General features: G+C 42.2%; 1 protein-coding gene and 3 non-coding genes across 6 annotated transcripts in view; 2 read left to right on the top strand and 2 right to left on the bottom strand.

Annotated features, from left to right (window-relative positions):
* Window positions 1-6: 6 nt before the first annotated feature.
* Window positions 7-12467, bottom strand: part of LOC115771423 (SET and MYND domain-containing protein DDB_G0284059) — a 29722-nt gene continuing 17261 nt past the window's right edge. The window contains exons 2-6 of one of the 3 annotated variants that reach the window (XM_030717144.1): window positions 2061-2368; window positions 1805-2000; window positions 1395-1748; window positions 1007-1249; window positions 7-950 (exon numbers count right to left, since the gene is read on the bottom strand). In XM_030717144.1, the coding sequence (XP_030573004.1) occupies window positions 80-950; window positions 1007-1249; window positions 1395-1748; window positions 1805-2000; window positions 2061-2106 (1710 nt within the window). In that variant the 5' untranslated portion in view covers window positions 2107-2368 and the 3' untranslated portion in view covers window positions 7-79. Of the gene's footprint in view, window positions 951-1006; window positions 1250-1394; window positions 1749-1804; window positions 2001-2060; window positions 2436-12467 lie in introns of those variants that run through there. The other 2 variants (XM_030717128.1, XM_030717136.1) reach the window with 2 other exon arrangements.
* Window positions 2925-2996, top strand: Trnat-ugu. The gene has a single exon. It is a non-coding gene; the product is annotated as a tRNA-Thr (tRNA).
* Trnat-ugu lies at window positions 3552-3623 on the bottom strand. The gene has a single exon. It is a non-coding gene; the product is annotated as a tRNA-Thr (tRNA).
* On the top strand, window positions 10145-10216 carry Trnat-ugu. Its single transcript has one exon. It is a non-coding gene; the product is annotated as a tRNA-Thr (tRNA).

The following is a 12467-nucleotide window of genomic DNA, read 5'->3' on the forward strand; positions in this document are numbered from 1 at the left end:
CGCTAGACTCTAGCAGTTCGATTAAGTATTTTATTTAATGGGCTTCATATTCTACTCTAACCACAAGTAGGGGCTACATTTAGTTCAGATTGTAGACATTGCCCAGGTTCAGGAAACAGTCCTTCAAATGCTGCTGACACTCGCAGAAGTCGGGGAATGGGGGCGCCAACACCTCGTACATGATCCGTAGCAGGTCGACAAACTTGTTAAGCGCCTTCGAGTAGTCGCCGGTATCGTAGAGTCGCTTGGCGGTGCGCGTCATCATTTCGGTGTCCTGCATGACCTTGAGGCCCTTCAGGATGTTGGTGATCTCGCCGCAAGTGACGCACTTGATCATGAAATCGTTGCAGGTGGGCGGCACCTCAATGATGGCCGCGCAGTTGTTGGGCGCCTCGCAACGGAAGCGTATAATGTCCCTGGGCAGCTCCTCGAACAGCGGCCAGCTTTCCAGGCAGGCATCGCAGTTGCACTCGAACCAATAGAGATCCTTTAGCCGGGCCTGACGATCTTCACGCCTGTCCTGCGTGTAAATGGGTCCGTAGTTCTCGTTAATGGGCAGGCCCGCCTCGATGGGCCGCACGCTGTTGATGTGGATGGTGGTGCCCCGGAAGTACCTGACCACGCCCGGGTCGCAGGAGTGGTTGAAAAGTGCCAGCGTCGGGTATATAGCTCCGCCAATGAAGATGGATTTCTCCCTCCTCTCGGCCTGGAACTTGTGCAGCTCGGCCACCTCGTGGGTATTGAACTGAATAAACTGCAGACTCCGCAGCAGCAGCGCGCTGATGGCGCTCACCTGCTCCGGCTGCGGCTCGCTGCCGAAGTAGCCCGCCGACTGCAGGCATTTGGTCAGAAAGCGCGCCATCAACACATACTGAAAGAAGTTTGACGGTTGCCGCTGCCCCTCATGACGCTCCAAGTGGGCCACGCGCCGAAAGTCGTCCTTGGGCAGGCTGCAAAGATGGAGAAAAATAGATTTAGAATTCGTGGCAGCTGTGTCTATGCCCACCCCAATAGCTGCTCCAGCGACAGCTCCTCGTCAAGGCTCGACTTCAGCTGCAGAAAGTAGTCCAGCGGCTTGCTGGCAATGATGCGCAGGGCCATGTGATTGTTGATGGAGGCGCCGGATCGCCAAATCACCGGCAATATGCCGCACTCGTACTTGTGGTACTTGGCAGACGCACGCTCCTGGCACTGCTCCGAACAGTAGATGACATCCGAGCAGCCCGGACAGGCCACTGGCACCACGGTTCTGAAAAATACGGAAGAAACATAATATATAATATATATTTCCGCTGATTTCATAAAACATAGCCATACTAAGGGGAAATAGGAGTGAAAAGAAAGACCCATATTGAAATTTGTTTATTTTATTTTCTATCTGAACATTCACTTACCGGACAAAGCAATATTCGCAATGAGTCTGGGCGAATTTCTCGAGCAGCACAGCGACGTAAGGATGCTCCACTAGCAGCTCCTGGCCCACCTGGACGTCGGCAGCGGCGCGAGCAAATCGTCCCTCCTGCGAATTCTGGTCGATGCGAACCAGAGAGCTGACAAATTCCTTTTCCTCCGGCAACGTGTGTGCCTGCTCTAAGACGTTGGCGTTCTTCAGCTTCAGCTGCCTGGCTGCTTGCTTGCCCGTGCGCGGATCATGCTCTAGCATCTTGATCATGGTCATGGCATCCAGATGCAGCTTGGAGCGCCTGTCGGCGGGCAGCGTAGAATCGTCCATGGCAGTGATGCACTTTCTGCAAATAAAACCAAATGTTAGGCTAGCTTTTGTGGACACGGCCGTATCACCCACTTGAAGGCGCTGATCGTGCGTGGATAGTCCTTCAGAGCCATGTAACAGCGAGCCTGGCGCTCGTACAGCTTGTAGATGAGCTCTTTGGGATACTCCAGCTCCAGAGCGCGTCTGATATCCACCAGGCACTCGCTGTGTTTCTGCATGTGGTACAGCGTGGCCGAGCGATTGGCCAGCGCAATGGAACGCTCCTGGACTGGTGGGGAAACGGGATATAATTGATAAAGTGGCCCACAAAGTGGAGGCAGCTACTCACCCTTGTCATGCGGCAGCGCCACATAGCTCCGGCTGTAGAGCAACATGGCCTCCAGCCACTTCTTCTGCTTGAATGCAGCCGTGGCACGTTCCTTCAGCTCCGCTGCGACGGTTGCATTTTTTCCGCTGAACTCGCGCTGCACTTGCAGGTCCGCATCCCCCGCACGCACCCAGGCCAGCTGGTCCACGTAGGCCACGCGCTCGTCATCGTTGCCACATGTTGACAATTTGGCGATGTCCGCCTCGCAGCTGGCGCCGCCCGCTTCCCTCAGCTTGAGGTAGTACTCGGCAAAGAAGCCTTTCTGCTGGCTAAGTGGCATTTTCATGGCGTTAACTCAATTTTATAATTGAAAATCAGATAAAATTCTTAAATTATGCAAGTAGTGAAAATTTCCGATTCGCCTCTATCGCCGATGAATACTGCAGTCGCACTGAACAGGCCTCAACGTGTGGTATCCAGAAAACGGACGGGCCTTTTATTTTTAGATCGAAAAAGCATGGTATTCAGAACACCAGAGCAAGCAGAGCATCAGTGCGATTGTGCGAGATACAGAGAACAAGATTCGGCTAGACGAAGCTACATTTGTTTACAAACAAATTTTCGAAGCACTTTCCGATGCTCTTCGCGTTTTTTTTTCAAACAACCGGCAACGCAAAGTGAGGAACAGAAAACACCGCAGCAGCGCCTATCGGAATTTCCCCCCGCCAACCTGAGAAGGTGAACAGTTGTTCATACACGAAATAACATAAGAACACAGTTAATATTATTAAAAACTGGCTAAATTTAGCCGCCAAATAAAAGTCAATTATAGAGGTAGGCTCTCGCTATATATGATGCCAGTTATTTGGCGCATGAGCACTATTCGCCTCTTTAGCTCAGTGGCAGAGCACTGGTCTTGTAAACCAGGGGTCGTGAGTTCAATCCTCACAGGAGGCATAGTTATGAATTTCGTAGATTTTTATGTTATTTTTTTTTTATTTTTATTGTTTCGAGATGACCTGGATAACTGTCGAATTCCATTAAACTTACGCAAATACCTAATATTCTGTTGTACATCTTGGGGGGAAAATGAAGAAAAACGAGGGTAACTAATACATATTGTACTTTAATTTCTTATTATGTTGAAGGATTTGTATTCATATTAGAGTATAGCTAATTCGAGCTAAATTAGTGAAAATAAACTAAAACTATGAATTAGAAAAGCAAATAGTATAATTCTCGTTGCTGGAGTAGCAACGGAAATTACTTGGATCTAAGCCACACAAATCATTTGTGTCACAGCTGTATGAAGAGGCAAACTTGGGGAAGGTAAGCAATTAACAAACAATAGTACATTTGGGATAATAAATCTGTTAATTCTGTTATTGAAATAAACCATGTTAATTAAATATAACAATAGCAAAGTATTTAAAAATGTTCACCAAATCTTATTTTGTTTAATGTACATATTAAAACTAATATTTAAATTAAAAAAAAATGTACTCGAAGAATTGCCTCCTGTGAGGATTGAACTCACGACCCCTGGTTTACAAGACCAGTGCTCTGCCACTGAGCTAAAGAGGCATGAGCAACGCGCCTCGCTAAAACCGATGATAAGATCAACACCTCTGCACAGCTCGGCAACGCTTCGTCATCGTCTGATATAATTGCGTTGCTCGGGGGCTGTTTGAACAGTTGGCGGCATGTACGAGACGCAGTTCCAGTGGGGGGCGTTAGCCAATTTGAAGACGTGTTAATGCTATCTGCGTTAATTTTATGTCTGTTGATGCCAAGCCAAGCATTATCTAGCATCAGCAATTGCCTTGGAAATGGAACCAGCAGCAGCAGCAGCAGCTGTCGAGCTCGTAGGAAGGTTGCCTCTGCTGCTGTCTGCATTTGTTTTGTTCGACTAATTAAGACAAGTCGGTTCTGGAAATGTTCCAAATGTCAGCTAGGTGTAAGTGTGTACTTTCAAGCAGCAATTTGTTATGGTAACTTGTAGGCAAAATAAAAAAAACTTGGCTTTGGGTAGTTATGTATCTGTATCTGTTACGTGGGAAGCCAGGGCCCGTAACTTAATTGTTTCATCTGAGCTGACAATACAAAAGGTCGCAATTTATTGGATTTATTTGTACAAGATTATCATTTTCAGGGTTAATATGAGGGGATCTGGGGGACTAATTTGTTTAGAACGAGTAGTTTGAATTGTTAGAAGTTAAACCAATACAATTGTAAAAAAAAAATAAAATAATATAAGAAAAGTATTTTTTCTAAGTTAAATGTTACGTGAACTTTGGACTTGACGTAGTGACGTAGGGATAGAGAAGTTTAATCGGCTAGTCGACCCAGCAGTACAGTTCACCCGTAATTACCGTATAAATAAATAATACACCAAGAAGGAAGATTGATCATCAGAAGTCTACTGGAGTATGACGGTAACCGCACACGAGGATCCCAATTGATCAAGAACTGTTTCTGTATACAATTAATTCTGTCTTGATGAATAGAATATGGTGGCAACCGATACATGAGGTATACTCCAGGATTGGTCGTGCCATAAAGGATCTTCTTAATATTTTCGAAGCGTATAAAGCATCATGACTGTACTCCAAGCCAAAAGGTATATAAAAAGCAATTATTTTTGAGCAATTGTAGTAGTTGCATTCGTATACACGTTTATAAAGGTAAATTATGCAGCATGGCCATATCAAGTTACCCCGCGACAGCCCTTTTGCTATTGAAGTTGGATGCGTTATGCAAATTTGCGTGTCGCATAAAAGGTGAAATGCGTAAATTACAGTGTCAACATTACAACGCCCACTTTTCTTTACATTTACGTAGTTTTTCGGGTAAGTATTCCAAGGGTAGGGTGGTGGTATACCGCTGTGAAAATGCATTATGCAAAAGAATGGAACGCGATACCGAAACCGAGAGCTTACCTCAAGCAAGTCCAGGACTTAGCCGGAGTTTGGGCCCGGGGCGCAACGATTGCCGTGTATGGTAATTTCCTAAGCTGTTGAATCCGTGCGTTGACTTTGGCATTGTAACCCTTTACAGAGTGTGTCAGTGTTGGAAAAGAGTTGCAGGGTGGCTGCAGTCAGCCGAGCAGCAGCCGGACAACTTGTCAACGTCATCAATCAAAGGGGCCTGAAGGGCGACGGCATGTAAGCGGCAAATGAACGATGCTTACAGCAAATCCGACAGCTGTCACTTGTGCTGTGCAGTACAGTCCGTTGGCCACTCAAAGGATGCGTCCTGCTAATCAGTGTTACAAGTCCTTGATTGAACATAACCATTATCAATAGAGCAGCGACAGCGTGAATGATCCCATCCATTGACAGCGCTCCCCCTCTCTCTTTCTTTATGGGCTGTCATTCAGGCGCAAAATATTTATCATTCTCTGTAGTCGCCGCATCCTGGCAACAATCCATCCAGCCACCCCTAATTGTAGTGGATTGTGATGCGTAGCCAGGAATATGATTGCGAATGCGAATGCGAATGCGAATGCATTTCCGAATCACAGTCTAGTGTGTAGTGTCTTTCCCTGACCCTGCTCGGACGCCGCTGAGACTCGGTGATTATTATACTTATGTGTGTATGCAAATTCATGCGGAATAAATGAGTACCTACCCACCTATAAAAGCTATATAGACCCCATATAGACCCTATACTGGAGAGCCGCCAGTTAATTACAGTTTATTTCGCTTTCCTGTGCATTACAATTTTCGATTGTGCAAAACTTGCATTAAACTTCCGCTGAAACTGAAAAACTGCGCTCATTTCTGTTTGTTTGTTTGGTTTGTTTTGTTGTTGTTGTTGTAATTGTGCAATACGCAATGCGCTTCCGGCATTCTGTGTTGCGCCTGTTGCTATTAAAAGTGCAATCCATTGTGGCTGTTGCAACGATTCATGTCAACCCGAAGTGCACTCATTCACCTGGACGCAGGCAAGCGCAATGAATGGGCCAAGCCCAGACCCGATGCCCGACTCGAGCCCAAACTAAATGTTTAACGCCGCCGACTTGCAACATAATTGAAACATTTTTCTTAATCTAGCAGCGATCAGAAATGAGAATTGCAAAGTGTCATTTTTGGTTTTTCGTTTGTCGTTTTCTTTTGTGGGTGGTGAGCAATAGCTCTTGACATTTAAGCCGTCATAAATAATTTATAACCATTTGGGCTGGCATTGTGTGGCTAATCCCAAATGAAACGAACACTTTTGGCATGTTTTACGGCTCTGGTACATATTTGAACATTTGTATCGTCGTGCTGCTCGACTCGGCAAACGTATTTCAAAGCCGCCAAACGAGTTTCGTTGGCCAAGTTTTTCCCGCGGGCGATGCAAATTTAATTGCGCTTCTTAATTAATTTAAAACGAGCATTTAAATAAATTTTGGCTCAAGTTTAACACCGTGTTGACAAACCCTAGTCCAACTTATGCAAATACCATTCAAATGCAGCTTTTTAGTTCCAATCGATCTGCTGACATTGAAGAGACCTCAATCACAGTCGCAATCAAATCGAATCACAGTTCATTACATCTCAATAGACTACACTGAGAAATACTTTTTTAGGCACAGCCCTGAAGCAAAAACCGGCTCTTAGTCGGTCCAATTAAGTTGAATCAGCTGCTGTTACTTATAATTTATGAGTTCGAGAGATCGATTCGTTTGATTTTTCTCGATTATCTCAGATTATCTCAGCAACATATTTATATTTATACAACAATTATAATTGCAACCGATAAACGTATCAAAATGTTTTCAACTCATTGACTTTTTAGACCTGTTTAAGACCTTCCTCTCACACCTCCGAGCACCTGTTGGCCAGCGTCTAAAAACTAGATATGACACAATAAAGAAGAGTTGCCTTCAATTTGCCGAGCTTTGAATACCCTTTCAAAAGATAGAGAATTTACTTTAATTAGTAGATTTGCGATTCTTGGAAAAATAAATCAATAAACATACGGATATGGTTGATTGATGCTGATCAAGAATATATATACTTTATAAAACTTTACCTTGATTTAAGAAGCAAAGCTTGCTACAGTTTAGCAAGATTTGAATTAAGATTGAACCCTTCCACTTTATTAATTTCAGTCGTTTTGAAGCTGAAAATATGAAATGAAATATGAAATTTTGTAAGCAAATTATCTAAATTCTTAGCAAAACATTTTTACAAACCCCCAATTTAAAAGTAAGCATTGATGTTTTAGATTTCATTCTTTGATTGACTTCCGCTACCTTGTAAAAAATGTGTTTTCTTTGTATTTAATTAAAGTTCCCTCGCGGCAGCAGCATTAGGAACTCCACATGTATTCCCCAGTTTAGATTGAAACAACAAATAGGCAACGCGACGGGACGTGGCATGGCGGGAATGGGAATGGGAATAGAAGGGATCTATGAGTGCTGGCGGGTCGAGGGACCAAAGGCCAACAAAGGCGGTAATTGAATTTTCATTAACGCATTGCGTGAAACTCTTTGGCTTCGAAATCAGTTCAAATTAATTAAGAGCGCCGAAAAATTTGAGTGGAAAGCCAAGTAAAAACTGCATGTTTACAAAGGCAACCATGGAAAGTGCTCTCGACTGTGTCTGGCATTCTGCGCTTCAAGTGGAAAACAAAAGCTAATGCCAGGGCTGTGCATTTTCCAAGCGCTTCGTAGGGGGGTTGAAAAACAACAGCAACAACAACAACAGCAACAACAACAGCAGAAACAACAACAACAACAACATTTCGAGTGGCGGCGTCGGCGGCGGCAGCTGCAAGCCTCCGTTTTGTGCGCGTGGCGCGTGCGCAGGCTGCAGGCAGGATACAGAGCGAAGGACACGAAACTGTTAGAATGTTAATGTAAATGTTACAACCTGAGCCCGAGATTGATGATGAGCCGGGTCGCGCATGCAACTGCCTGTGACAGGCTGTGACGAATTGCTGCCATGCCTCAGACGTCCTTTTTTTACGGGCAGGATAATGACGCATTGATGCAATGCCTCTTCCTGTCAGCGGCCACGTTTTTTATGTGTGTTTCGTTTCTGTCACCAGTCGAACGCGCGCAATTTTACACTAAATCGGGCAATTTCTCACCCAAATTCTGCATTGTTTGTCTGCCGCATTCGTAAAAAATTAAGCCTCTAAATGCAGCTAATAGAGATCGGATGAGATTTGCCTCACATTACCGCACACTCTGCTGAAATCCTCGGAATGCGGTTTTGTTTTAATGCGATTGAACCTTTGGAAAGGCATTTTTAGCTAACGTGATAAGCTTCTCAAATTTCTAGGCATGTACTTTTAGCATTAACAAAGAATAGTTATGGGATGAGTAGGGCGAAATATTTAAATGTTTTTTTTTTAAGTTTTTTCAGCCAACTTTTTCTACTTTCTATTCTAACTAGTTTAATAAAAGGGTTGCTGCATAAAACATTTCAGAACTTGTCATTAAATATGTTATCAATCAAAGCTCCAAGCCGAACTGGTTCAAAGCCAGAGCTCGAAGTGAAATTAGAACTATTTACTTTTACAAAGATGGTTTGGCTCAATATATAAATTTATTTTCTGCCATCAGTTGTACTTTGAGCCGAACCATTTAATTTACCAAAAATGGTATGGCCTAAGATAAAAACTCACGAGGAGGTCTTGACTGGAAAGCACAAACAACTTCGGCCACAGCTTGTGCAATTAATTAAATACATTTTACAGATATCAATTTTGAATAGAGCTCCAATTTGGAGACGCCTATTGTATTTAATATGAATGAACGGCTCTTTTAAAATATTGGGTTCAAGGCTGTGATCCATTTCCATAAACTGAACAAAAGGGCAGAAACTTGGCTCGCAAGCTCAATTGAATAAATTGATAAAAAGAAATATGTTTAATAATCCCATGCTAATAAACATATTTTTATTTTTTTAAAGTTATTATTATTATAATAATATTATAGATTTCTAGATTTCATATCGAAATAGGCTATAATTATATTTCTATAATTATCCGTCTATAAAAAAGGACCAACTTTTCTTTTTGAAGGAGTTAAAGCCAAGCACTTTAGTCTCTACCATTAAAGTAAGCATACCATATGTGGCTTAAGATTCCGTCTGTCCAAACTACATACTAGCTCCCTCTTTGCTCGATGGCCTTGATTAAGTGTGCGATGCTAACGCCTCGGACGTGTCCAACAGCTGTTCCATTTCTCTGGGCCTCTGGCGGTGCACAGCACGCGCCAGTTGTTTGTCTCAGCTAATTGCAATTATTTTTTTGACCCGGTGGCCAGGTAGGCGTCTAAGTTCAGGCCTCGGGGCCTCGGCCTGCGCCTGCTGTGCGCCGTGTGAATCCTATTGCCACAATGTGTGCAGCACATGTGCGCGGAAGCCAAAATCGATTGATTTTGTATTGACCCGGGCGAGGCAACATTTGCCGGCCTGTACTCTGGACTCGTTCGAGTTCAAGTCCGAGTCGCTGAGCTGGGCCAGTGAAGCGCACAGATCGTTGATCCATTTTGCACGCACTGCTGCCTCGAAACTGAAATCGAACTGCTGCGCATCACACACGCATCGTGACGCAGCCGAAGAAATGGCAACAGCAACAACAACAACAAGCTGCGGTAATCAAAATGATGATGTGAAAATATTTGTTCATTGGGCATGTCGTTTTCATTTTGATGCCCGCGGAGCCTAATGGATCCATCTCCGTCTCCATTTCAGCTGGCGAGCGGGTTTCACTTACAACAGGTGAGCCTGCCGAAACTCAATTTCTATGGCCCTAATTGTCATGGGCCACTGAAGCGCAGCCCGAGGCACAACTTCAACTTCAACTTCGACAACAACAAAACGTGTTCAGATGTGCGATGATTATTAAGATAATAATAAGTATGAGAGTGTGTGTAATTTTTAAAATTAATATCCGGTCGTGAGCCTGACCTTGCCGTGTGTCTATATATTTCTTATGGGACTGTCGAAACATTGAAACAGTTATCAGCAGCAGGCGACAACTGTGTCAACATATGTTCGCTGCTATCTGTGTGTCGCAGAGACAAGATACAAGATACAAGATACAAGCTTGCATCTGCAGCAGTTGTAGCAGAAGTTGGCTACTTTAGCGCCTCTCAAGCAGGCGCCTCTTTAGCTCAGTGGCAGAGCACTGGTCTTGTAAACCAGGGGTCGTGAGTTCAATCCTCACAGGAGGCAATTCCAGAGTGAATCCTTTACTTTTTGCCAACCTATTTCCCTATTCCGTATCTAAAGCTGCTAAGATACTTCATTTATAATTACGTAGTTACTTATTTGAATCTTTTGGCAGTGAATGAATGACAGCCGAAACCTTCAATCAATTATTAAAGTTTTCTTTCAAGCCCCGCCCACTAATCTACGCACTTGATTATCCACTCTTACCAAGGCAACAATCAATCATTGTTTATTTATATAAAATAATGAGAAGGCATTCAACAATAAATTTAAATATTCTAGAATATCCCAAGCAAATTTACAAATAACTTGAGCATATATATTTTAAAGGAGAAAACTAAAAATGCAAGCAATATTTAATTATTTAATTAAGAATCATCTGTATCAGTAATTTCCATCTCTACCCTATTTACTTCTATCTATTCAAAACAGTTTTAAAATAACTCATTACTATTATTGTTTATTTGTTTCTGTTCCATAACAAATTTTAATATTTTATATTCCATATTATCATCGAAAAGGGTTGACTTTACAAACGAATCGTTGTTCTGGTCAACAACTTTTTTTTAGCCCATCGATTTTTAATTTGTTTGAATGCTTACTGATAGTAGGGATCCGTACGAATTCAAAAAGGTATAATACTTCAAAAACGGACGTTATTTGGCCGAGTTATTTAAAGAAAATCATCAAAAAAGTTTTGATTTTCGAACCTAGCCAGATTTTGAGAAAAAATGTGATGTAACCCCTTGCTTTTTGGTCGATTTGGGTCAAAATTTAGATTTTCATTTTTTTTATGCCAATCGATAGTACTGATCATTGCGAGTCCAAAATGGTATACAATTCCAAAATTTGACATTATTTGGCCGAGATAATCCAAAAAATCATCAAGAAAGGTTGTCTTTATAAATGAATCGTTTTTGGGTCCACAACTTTGTTTAACCCATCGATTTTTAATTTATTCGAATGCCAATTGATAGTAGGGACCTGTACGAATTGAAAAAGGTATAACAATTCAAAACCAGACAATATTAACCAGAGTTATTCAAAAATAATCATCAAACATGTTTCGATTTTCGGACCGAGTCCGATTTTGATAAAAAACGTGATGTAACCCCTGGCTTTTTGGTCGATTTGGGTCAAAATTTACGTTCTTATTATTTTGATGCCAATCAATAGTACTGATCCTTACGAGTTCAAAATGGCATTAAATTCCAAAATCGGACATTATTTGGCCCAGATATTCCAAAAAATCTTAAAAAAGGGTTGACTCTACAAGCGAACTGTTTTTTTAGTTAGCAATTTTTTTCAACCTAGCTAAGTAAGATTATTTTGTAAATTTTTAGTGAAGAATTCTTTTATTCTATTCAAATTAAATAAAATAAATAAATAATATAAACGAATTATGAACTGCGCTCCTTGGTGTATTACCTAGTTTCATAAATTGAGGAGACAGTCGACCTTTCCAAATTGCAGCGTGTTTATTTACTGAAATCCGATTCACAGCACATAAAAGATATAATTCTCGAGTTGGATAAGAATACACATATTTGAAATCAACAAACTGTTCAAAGGAAAACAACATTTGAGATATGTGGTTCCATCTGTCAACAGGCTTGGATTACAGCTAGTAAATAATGCACAAATGATATTAAATATTTTTCAAATATTATATTTCAAATACGTATTGGTTTGATATACCTACACTCCACTTGATAGTAAGCCACACGTGATCGAGTGAACTATTTACTCACCAAACAAATAAAGTATCTAAGTAGTTCGCGTAATAATGTGCGCCAGAAAAGTATGATTTCTTTGACAAGCCGATTTTATATTTACTTTCTTGTTGCACTTTAATTGCAAAGTTGCATTTGTGACACAATTTATGGAGCGCGATCGTGAAATGTTTTATTAAACATGTTTTATGCTTCACGGACATGCACTCGGCAACCGGGCGCTGAGAACCAGGAACTGCACCTGACTATGCCTCAACCAGGGGCTATATAGAGAGCCTCTCAATAACTGAAGTATAAATATGATGCTTATATGAGGAGAGGACATTAGCATGCCGCATAAATTAGTTTAATTGAGCAAACACACAGGGGCTGCCGTCGCAGAGGTCTCTCTCTCCCTCTCTCTCCCTCTCTATCGCTTTGGAAGGGCGGCAATTGGAATTTCAGGCATCGCATTGCCACTGGGCATAAATTAGGCAGTCGGGCTCCGTCCTGTTTCAAGTGCCCGAAAACTGCAGCCACAA

The sequence above is a fragment of the Drosophila novamexicana genome, unplaced genomic scaffold (genome assembly GCF_003285875.2).
Source record: "Drosophila novamexicana strain 15010-1031.04,08,12 unplaced genomic scaffold, DnovRS2.1 tig00000008-arrow-pilon, whole genome shotgun sequence".
Classification (NCBI taxonomy): Eukaryota; Metazoa; Arthropoda; class Insecta; order Diptera; family Drosophilidae; genus Drosophila; species Drosophila novamexicana.